The sequence below is a fragment of the Dicentrarchus labrax genome, unplaced genomic scaffold (genome assembly GCF_905237075.1).
Source record: "Dicentrarchus labrax unplaced genomic scaffold, dlabrax2021, whole genome shotgun sequence".
In the NCBI taxonomy this organism is placed as follows: Eukaryota; Metazoa; Chordata; class Actinopteri; family Moronidae; genus Dicentrarchus; species Dicentrarchus labrax.
Genome location: NW_026136704.1, coordinates 20,588,193 through 20,598,788, shown reverse-complemented (window position 1 = coordinate 20,598,788; position 10,596 = coordinate 20,588,193). Strand labels below are relative to the sequence as shown.

At 40.3% G+C, this 10,596-nt stretch overlaps 1 protein-coding gene across 1 annotated transcript; it reads left to right on the top strand.

The window, feature by feature from the left end:
- The first annotated feature begins 3,216 nt into the window (after window positions 1-3,216).
- rhoub (ras homolog family member Ub) lies at window positions 3,217-9,948 on the top strand. The gene is made up of 3 exons (XM_051396938.1): window positions 3,217-3,644; window positions 5,599-5,657; window positions 7,809-9,948. The coding sequence occupies exons 1-3, from the start codon at window positions 3,428-3,430 to the stop codon at window positions 8,262-8,264; spliced, it is 732 nt and encodes a 243-aa protein (XP_051252898.1). The 5' UTR covers window positions 3,217-3,427; the 3' UTR covers window positions 8,265-9,948.
- The last annotated feature ends 648 nt before the right edge of the window (window positions 9,949-10,596 follow it).

Here is a 10,596-nt window from a genome sequence, read left to right as displayed (position 1 = left end):
TTTCGCAAAACTTTCTGTTTCTTCTCGTCCACATATACTTTCACTCACACAGCTCATTTGTTTGAGTTTTTATTTTTTTTATTTTATTGCTGGTCATATTTTCTCATGTTACTTCATTGCCTTTAACACTGGGTGTTGCTTTTCCTCGTTCACTGATGTAAACGGGAAGTTGAAAACAGAATATTCAGAGAGATAGAGATGGATTCCTCTGTTACGAGTTCAATAGTAAAGATGTATCATAGATGGAATGAAATCACTTGACAGGAAGCAGACAGGAAGCATCGGTGGTGCTTAAGGTGTCAGTGTTAATTTTGGGATGGAATGGATCGATGATACAAAAAGTGCTCTCAGATAAATATCCTCTCCTTAATGCGATGTGAGGGAATGTGGGCGTGAAATACAGCAGGTGCCTTTCTAACTGCAGGTTATAGTGCATGATCTGATTCACAGTGCTTACAACTGCTGGCAACAGCTGACAGCAACTTCTCCCATAACAAACCACTTCTCATTATCGGACCATTGCCTTCCTGAGAATGGTGTTTTGTACGTGTATAATACTTGTGTGATAGTACATGTGTGCCATGACAAGGTATCTTATTCAGAATTGTAAGTAGATCCATTTTAGGAATAAAAGTATTCAGGATTCTCTGCAGCTCATGTCCACATTTCCCTTTAGCGCTTGCTTTTAAACCTCCCACCAAAATGTGTCTGTTCCTTTGCCTTATTATCGCATAATATACCCGTGTGCTGCACTGAAGGCATTGTTATGTTAACAGACATGATCCATGAAACCCAGTCATGATGGTCATTAGCCTTAGACATCATGTGCTGCTTAGTATTGGACCTACAGTAGTTGCACACACACTGGCCTCCTGTAGCAGTTTTCTGTACTACTGCAAATGTCTTTTATTCCAAGAGAAACTTCAGCAAAAAGAATGGCGATAACACTGAAATTAAAGGTACTCATTTCCTTACCTATATCCACACAGCTTGGCATATAAATAAAAAGGTTAATTTACCAAAATCTGTCTTGCCAAACTATATTGAAATAAAACTGCTGTTAAACTAGTCAAACTCATCGTTTTTCGTAGAACTGTCTCACTAACTCTAGACTACCACATGCTTATGTTTTATATTTGCTGTGTGGATGAAAGATAGAATCAGTCAAAACAGGAAAGTAACTAGTAAGTAGTCCGTCTAGTTACGTGCATTATAGTAGTACACTGATAATTTTGTATTCTTGAAAATAACTAGAGTTTTAATCTTGGAAAAATAAACACGCTGAAACAATAAAACAAGTGTGAGGTTTTTTTTACACACTGCAGATAGATTCATGAGAGATGTTAGAGACTGGACAGAAATACTTAGACCTTATTATAATTGAATTCCCAACATAAAGGTAAATTGACTTTTTGTAGAGGCTGTAACATGGGCCCCACATTTATATAAATTGTACTTACAGGGTCCCCACAATGGATTATCAGTGGGGACCCACAGAGATATCTGTATGGGTTCATATACATTATTGTCAGACTAAAAACTGTACATAAACTGTAGGGATATCATATTAATTGGTATGTTGTAGTTACAGATGTTTCTGTAGCTTGGTACCCTGTTTGTTTCTGATCCATCCAGGGTTGGTTATTCTATTTTACCTGCAGGACCAATCTGATTTAAAGTATGTGCATTTACCAGTGGTGGAATGTAATTTAGTGCATTTATTCAAGTACTGTACCTTAGTACAAATTTGAAGTTCTTCTCCTCTTCATGCCATTTTATACTTTATATTATATTTCAGAGGACAATATTGAAGTTTGTGCATTTATCTGGCAGCTTTAGTTAAGATATTCTAATTTATAAAGATGTTTGCATATAGAACATATGAACAACGTATAACATTTAATATTATGTTATAAATTAAAATCCTGCATCAAAACAATTAGCTGATTTGAACTGATTAGTTGCAACTAATAACATAATGGTTGTTGGTCAAATGTGAGGATTTACTGCTTCTCCTTTATTTCATTCATTTTCATTTACTTTTCAATAAATTTGTGGATGAGGACTATTGGCTGGACCAAACAAACATTGTGAAAGTGTCACTATTTTCTCATATTATACAAAGCAGGCAATCAATCGATTACTTGATAAAAAAATTTAGAGTCTTAATCAATTCAACCTCAACCAACTACAACATTAAAAATTCTGCTTTTATGTTAATTCATTAGTAATGATAATCTAATAATATAGTAGAATAACAATCAGAAGAGACATTTTTCTGCATTGAGTAGACTGCTTTTACTTTTACTTCTTAACATGTTCCTGATTACCTTCTTAATTCGGTATCATTTTCAGTTCCGCAAGACTTCTTTTACAGTGTGGTTCTAGTACTTTTACTTCAGTAAAGGATCTGAGTACTTCCTCCACCACTGGCATTTGAATTGGGGCCCCTTCATATGTTCCGCTTGCCTTGAGAGTCTTCAGGTATGTCAGTTTTTTTGCTCTTGCATTTAACCACAAGGAGGCGACATAAGTCAAAACATTACTTCCATTCCAGTTTTTCAAGTGTGTCTGACAGGACTAGGACACAGAATCCCCTCAGCCACTGGACAGTTTGAAAAACTACCCAATCAGAGGGAAAGTTACTTTTGAATCAGTCCATTTCTTATTCAAACTGAGATAAATGTTGCTCTTGTGCTGTACTGCAGCTACAGTCTGTGGCCACTGGCTGCTCCTTGACTCAGCTGGCTACAAATGAAAAAATGTCAGGGGGTCTGAGGGTTTGAAATTTCAGTAGTTTATGTATCATGTTCAAAATGGACATCAAGGTTGTCTTCTTCTCACTGGTGAGGACAAGTCTGGACTTGCTTGCACAGGGTCAACCTCCATGAGCTCATGGCAGTTAGTTGCACTGTGTAGTTGAGATAAACTCAGTAAAAGAATAAAGATAAATGAAATCAACTAGCAGGAAGAAGATAAACAATGTGTGTCTTTTCTATTCTGTTCTACCCCCCATCCCCAAAGAACCCAGTCCAATCTTCTGCTTTATATTTACTAAAAGAATAAACATTTTATGATACAGCCTCTGTCAACCTGTGTGTGTGTGTGTGTGTGTGTGTGTGTGTGTGTGTGTGTGTGTGCAGAGCTCCGCTGCTGGGAGGTGAAGTGGGTGGGGTTAGTCAAATCAATCTGGACATAAAATGCCTCAGACCCGCCCTCTCATTGTAAACTACAGAGCCCCAGTCTGTAGTCCTGGTGGAAATCTGTCACAGTGGATTTGGCAGCGCGCAGGAGAGGAGCAGAGGTTTTACGCACGCTTGCGATCATAAGCATTTGGCAAACTTTGTATTAGACAGGGGATCCTGTTCTCATGGTGGGTCCTTCAGCTGCCTGTCGAGGAGAGCGCAGTCAAGTGCTGGCTGATTGAATGTCACCCCCAGTCACAATGGATTACGGACGGACCATGGCTCCTCCTGTCCCTCCGCACAAGGCTACAGCAGCCCGGACAGGGCAGGCGCAGGAGCGGCTGCTGAAATGCATCCTGCTCGGAGACGGAGCGGTGGGCAAAACCAGCCTGGTGGTCAGCTATACAACGAATGGCTACCCAACCAAATACGTCCCTACTGCATTCGATGACTTCTCAGGTAAGAAAATATTGCCATTTTAATGAATTAATAGCAACAAAATAAATAAGGGAGATAAGAAGAGGGAATATCATCCCTAGAAGATAATATAGTTGTATAACTGTTCCAGTCCAGTTAATATCCAGTGTATAGAGATTGGACCCTAGGATTAAATTTGGGATAAATTCTGGTGAATGAGACTTTAATAAAGTTTTTTTTCAATATGAGTTGTCTCTACCTGCCTGTCTGTCTCATTAATTTCCACTGAACTCTTCTTCAACTTTGCAAGTTTTGAGAGCACTCTGCCATTCTGCCATTTGCTGTTATTCCATTGTTATGATAGACGTGTTTGGGTTTCCTGTTATCTGTCATCCATCAGTGTTAATGCACATGAGTTATCCTCCCTGATGTATCCCGATTTCCATATGGCACGGTTCCACGTTCCAATCTGTCTCACTAGTCCCAGCAAGCTTTGTTTACTGCAAAATAATAGGAGAGAACAAAACCCCTTCAAAGGGAAAACTTGTTTCAAACGGATCAGTGTTGGCATCAAAAAATGAATGAAAGAACACCAGTGACCTGTTGATCACCTTTATTGCTTCATGATCACATAAGACAATCCCTCCTTAGCTTAAAAACTGAAAACCTAACTCTGTCTACATATGACCACCAGCTGTTATTGTTACTGCTGGATACAAGTGTGTAAATATATGAATAATCACACATTAACACATTTTCATGCTTATTTAGAATTAAAGAATAAATACTTAATTGTATTAAAATTTTAAATAAAATTTTTTAAAAAATTTTTATAAATGAGAGGAGAAAAAAAAAAAAAAAAAAAAAAAAAAAAAAAAAAAAAAAAGTTTTGGATTGCACAACTCTGCCTATTGTTGTCAGCCTTGACCCGCGAGCCCTCTCCTCTATACTGGAATGGGCACATCTGTTGCAGTGGCTCAGAGGCAGAGATTGTCTTTCGCCCCGGCCTGACAGAGAGTGATTGTGCAGTTGGGGCCCTTAATGGTGATGTCACTTCTCGGTGCCCGGATTTGAGAGCGTCCTCTTGAAAGCCGACTTCTGAGCACTTACGCAATGCCACAGGTGGCAGAGACACAGAGGAGCGGGAGGCTGGGAGAGGGGACGATAAGAGGGAGTTTTGGTCCAGAAAATCAAAGGAGTATCATATGTCAGGGATTAGGAAATTATTACACAATGGCTGCTCTCTCTCTTGCTTTCCCTTCTTTCTCTCCTCCCGCTCTTTCTCCTTGCTTTTGTTAAAGCGGGGTGCTGCGATGCCTGCCCTACTACTTGAATAGTTCCAGCAAACTCTTTGATCAGGTGGTATGACCGACCACACACTCCAGGCGTATTGTAAATGTTTCCATGTGCCCGCTGCCTTGAATTGTGCTCACTCTTCTGAAAAGAATAAATGGCCCTATAATGAAACTCGCTGTAAGATGACTCATCCACTTTTCCAATCTGGAAATGAGGCCTATTGGAATAGAGTCACTGAACAAACAAAATCTCCTCTGTTTTTACCCCCCACCCCCCTATTAGACAACCTTGGAATGGCCTCTGTCAAAACACAATAGAGAACAAAGCTCACAGAGTGGTCCGAGCGATGGTAAAGTGTTATGGTCTCAACAGTAACTGGCAGAGTGGGTGGGCGAGACAGAGCAGGCCGTCTGCGAGCTGGAAGAGCTGAGCAGGGGGTCTTTGTATTTTCAACTGGCAGGCTTTTGTTTATTCCACAGAATATTCTGGTGGGTAGTTATATGTGTGTGTGTGTGTGTGTGTGTGTGTGTGTGTGTGTGTGTGTGTGTGTGTGTGTGTGTGTGTGTGTGTGTGTGGTGCGTGCGTGTGTGTGTGTGTTAACTTCTGAAGTGTCAGGTGGGGCTTTATAGCGTACACAAGCTTAAAGTAATGTTGACAGCTGTGACTTATTTTCTCTGTGCGTCTGTTTCTGTGTCCACAGCTGTGGTTCAGGTGGATGGAAGCCCGGTTCGACTACAGTTGTGTGACACTGCAGGACAGGTGAGTTTTTGTTCACACACAAACACAAATTGCACTTGACTCAATGGATAACAGTTTGGCCATTGCTTTGGTCTGGGCTAAAATATCTCAACAACTATTGAGTAGATTTGCCATGAAATTTTGTGCAGACATTCATGGCCTGAGGACTTTGGCGATTCCCTGATTTTTCATTTAGTCTCCCCATAAAGTTCACATTTCCATCATCCACCACCACAGATTCTTATAAAATGTGGTACAAATATTCGTATTTTCTTCAGGATTAACTGTAATAACTTTGGTGATCCCTTAACTTTTCATCTAGTGCCCTCGTCAGGTCAAAGTTTTTAATCCGTCCAATACTTTATGACCAAATTCCTGCAAAGCTACTAACATTCCAAATATAATTGTGAGTAAGCTTAACATCAGCATTGTCATTGGGAGCTTTAGCATTTAGCTCAAGGCACTATTGTGCCGGAGAACAGCTTCAAACAGAGCGTGGCTGTTTCATGTTACAATACAATATATAAATCTTTTAAGCCGTTATTAAGTATACATGGCAGACATTCACCTCCTCCAGCCTCCAGCATGTTTTTTTTCGCATCTTGTTTCTTTATCATTGTAAATCAAACACATTTAAATATTGGACTGTTGGTCAGATGAAATGAACCATTTGCGCACCTTGAATTCTAGGATATTTTCACCTTTTTGGGACATTTCATATAAATTATTTGATTGTTAAAATATTCCTTAGTTACTGTTTTTGTGTTTCGCCCATTTGGCCTTTACTGCTTTTCATTCTTCATATGGGCCTCTTACATGCTATTTCAGGTAGCTCATCTGTATAGAAATGGCAAAATTCCTGGGCTCTGCTGTCAGTCTTCATCTGCAATGATAATAACATTCCTCCACAGGATAGTTTGCATTGACAGAGTACTGAAAGGGAGGGATAGGTTAGACTGGAGTTGACAAAGCAAAAAAAAACAACCTGAAAAGTATTCCTCTATGTCTCTCTGCTGTTAAGGACACAGGGAGCTGGCCCGGCAAAAGTTATTGACTCATTATTATGTTGGTACTGTTAGCATGGAGCATGTGTGGTTGCTTCATAATCCAGCTCAATAGAACCCTGCCACGGGAGCAGCATATTTGACATTCACAAACGCTGCGAGGGCACTGCCAGTTCTCCACAGAATCAAAGACAACTTGGCTATAAACTGGAACGAGGCATTTGAACAAGCCCCTAATATGTGTACAACCTCACAGCATGTTACGAGCTGCACACTGTGTTAAGACTGCATGTACACACATATGCACGCTGACGCACACACACAGACAAGCTTGGGCAAACACGGGCAGATAAAAGTCGACTAACACTTACTGTACTTATGCAATTTCATAAGAGGGGAGCTTGCTCCGCAAACAGGTTGGGGTGTGCCAAAAAAAAAGAGAGATGACAGAGAGAAGTAGAGAGTGAATGAGAGAGAGAGAGTGAGCTGAGACAGAAAGAGAGAAACGGTCTGGAGAAAAATGATAACAGCTGCTGCCAAAGCTGATAAACAAAGTTGTTCCTTACTCAGAGATGTTGATGTCTGTATATTCTGCAGATGGACCTACGTCATTAGATAGCAAAAAGTACAGCCAAAGTTTGTGTGGGAAACTCACAAGTTGATAAGTGTCCATTGCATTTATTGAGTTTCAAATCCACATTTGCTTCTGCAGATTTGATTGTGTTTTAAACTCAGGAGGCGATGCAGAGCATTGTTTAGGCAAAGGAGGATTAGGAGATGTGTGCTGGAAAGAAGAGGGTTAAGAGAAAGAGGGAGAGGTTTGTGTCAGGTTTCTGCCAACCTTAATCTGTGTTCTCAAGGGTGTGTGGCTCCAAAGTGTTAATTTAAGAGATTTACTAGATGATATGAGTGGGCAGGGCTTGTGTATACTGTATATTAGCACAATATAAACGCCATTGAGACAGTTTTGTCATTGAATGGTTATTGGCACAATTCCCTTTCCTATGATGTGATTGTACTTGAGTGTGTTGACCAGTGAAATGAATACTGAAAGTGCATTAGTGTGTGGTCAGTCTGGGTGAGAAGTGAAACACTGAATGCTGGGTATTTTTATTTATATCATGGTCAGCACCACATTGCTAACTATCTGTCTTTCTGTCTCCATCAGGATGAGTTTGACAAACTCCGCCACTTCTGCTACAGCCGGACTGACGCCTTGCTGCTCTGCTTCAGCGTGGTCAGCCCCGCCTCTTTTCAAAACGTCTGGGAGAAGTGGGTCCCTGAAATCCGCCGCCGCTGCCCTCTCACGCCCATCCTCCTCGTAGGTACACAGTGTGACCTGCGGCAGGATGTCAAAGTGCTGATTGAGCTGGCAAGGCGCAGGGAGAGGCCGGTGCTAGAGGAGGACGCCAGGGCGCTGTCAGAAAAAATTGGGGCAGTGACGTACATTGAGTGCTCGGCGCTGACACAAAAGAATCTGAAGGAGGTCTTTGATGCAGCCATCGCTGTGGGGCTGCGACACTCTGACAGGAGAGCCAGGCGAGAGAGGAAGGTCCGCAGCACAGCCGATAAGATGAAGATGCTCTCCAAGTCCTGGTGGAAGAAGTATGTGTGCGTCCAGTAGGCAGGGAGGATCCGATTGGCCCGGTGACTGATGATAAAACTGGAACTGCTGACTTATTGGCGGGGACTGAGTTGGATGTAAGGACTATTTTTACGTTCAGCTGGATGACCCCAGATGTGGCAGCCAGAATGACTTTAATTCAGCGGAGCAATAGTTCAACAGAGGCAGTGTGCCTGCCTGAGCTGTAGAGTGGGGATATTTTCCATTGTTGATGCCTAAAAGACAGATAGCATAAGGCTGTAACCACTGTCTGCTCCTCAGAGCCAGTCTGAACTGTTAAATATGACTGTGACCAGCATTCAACCAAAAATTATGGAGCTAATAAAGTTTTATGGCGCATGGACTGCATATCATACTGGACGTGTCCAAAGGAAATGTGAGCTGATTTAGAGGGGAGGTGTTCAGACGGTGATGTTATGTACTAAAAGTATACTCTCCCTGTTTGTCTGATTTGATACCCTTCTTTAACTAAATATATTATTTCCTGTGTTATACACTGTAATTAAGCCCCCAACACATCTGATAGATCATTTTTATTTTACTGAAATCAGAATATAAAGTTAATATGAGCTGCTCAGCTTAAACCCCCAATCGAAGATGCAATAATTTTACTGTTGAAAGTCAAAGCCAGTCGTGCACCTTGTATTTTGAATGAGAACTTGTTCAACTAATTCTCTTTCGGATTACAATCAAATGTAAATGAGTATAAATTCTTCTTAAATCTATTAAGTTCTGGGGATGTGAAACTGTGGGTTGAACATGTTGTAGTCCAGCCATTCAGTTCTGTATAACTGCAAGCTGGTGCAGGGATTTCTCTACTGTGCCACATTTTGAAGTGTTGATACAGCTGCCACACAGCTAGAGGTCTGCAAGCTCCTCACCAATACACACTTACTACGGTCGATTGATGCTACAAAACATGGAAGGTTTAGAAGTTTCAGTCATTCACTTTGACTGAAAAGCTTCATTTAAGTGTAAAATAAAGCCTGTTTGATAGTATTTAGAGCTTAACTAATACAAGGTTGCAGCAATAAGTTGGGTGGTACCACTGTACATTGCACTTATCACAGACAGTCTAAACACATCACTGAAGACTTGCCATGCAATGGCCTTTGGACCAGTGGTGTGAATTAGATATAGAGCAGGTAAATGCGTCTGTGGTGCTTGAGATTTGGGTTTACTCAGAGTCACTGGAACCGATCTGCATGTTCCCTGCACCACTGGTTTGGATGATCACAGGGTCAGTCATTGTACTCAGAGCCTTAAACAGATAATTACCAGTCTTTGTCGGTCAGTATATCGGAGCTCTCTCCTCTTTTTGAAATGATACAGTAAATGAGGTGAAATCACCAAAGAGATTGATTCTATGTTTGCTTCTTATTTTTCAGAAGCCTGTCATTCAGCTCTGTCTATTTATCTGTTCCTTCTGGGCCAATAACTGATCAACAGCAATAAAGAGCAGATGCATGGAATATTTTATGTCATTATGTATGTTACATAGTAATCATTTATGATGTTTGTAATGTCATCAGGATAAATCTGTGTGTACATATATAAGCGACTCAGTCATTGGCTGTGCTGTCCAACTCTAAATGGTACTTAACATTATGAGTGTTTCAGTTGGTGTCTGAGAGCAGTTTGTTGAGCTGTATGAGCGGAACAAAATAAAATGTGAAATATTTAACCTGTTTTCACTGTTGACTCTTCCATGGAGATATGGTATCTTCACTGTCACACTGTAGAGACAATTAATGTGGTGATAAGAGTGGACGACACGCTTGCCTCCTGAGGTCAAAGTATAAACAGGTGTTTTGACAGATCTCTTATGTTTTGTATGTAGACTATAAGAAAGTGGAACCTGATCTAAATACAGAGGTTTCCAACCAAAATGTAGGTTATTGCCAAAAGTATTCCTGCAGTCTTACAAAACTTTAACGTGCCTTAAGTGGAAAAATACATTGAACCATATGAATAAAAATGCACTTTTAGTTGAGGGTGATGACTTGAAAACTTATTTTAATGCATATAAACTTAAATTTTACTACTACTACTACTACTACTACTACTACTACTACTACTACTACTGAATTTTAATAAATTAAAAAACATACAGTGGCTGTGTCCAAAATTATTCACTAGTTAGTTTAGTTTCATTTACATTACGAGAAGACATGAACTCTTCCCCAACTAAAAGATTGGTCAAGGCTACTATATAGTCCAATATACAGTATAGCATGCATGTCTTAATGTCTGTTAAGAGTTTATTATATTATTATACCCTATATTTGACTTAAACTATCCCATAATGCACCAGAGAAAATAGTGTACAATT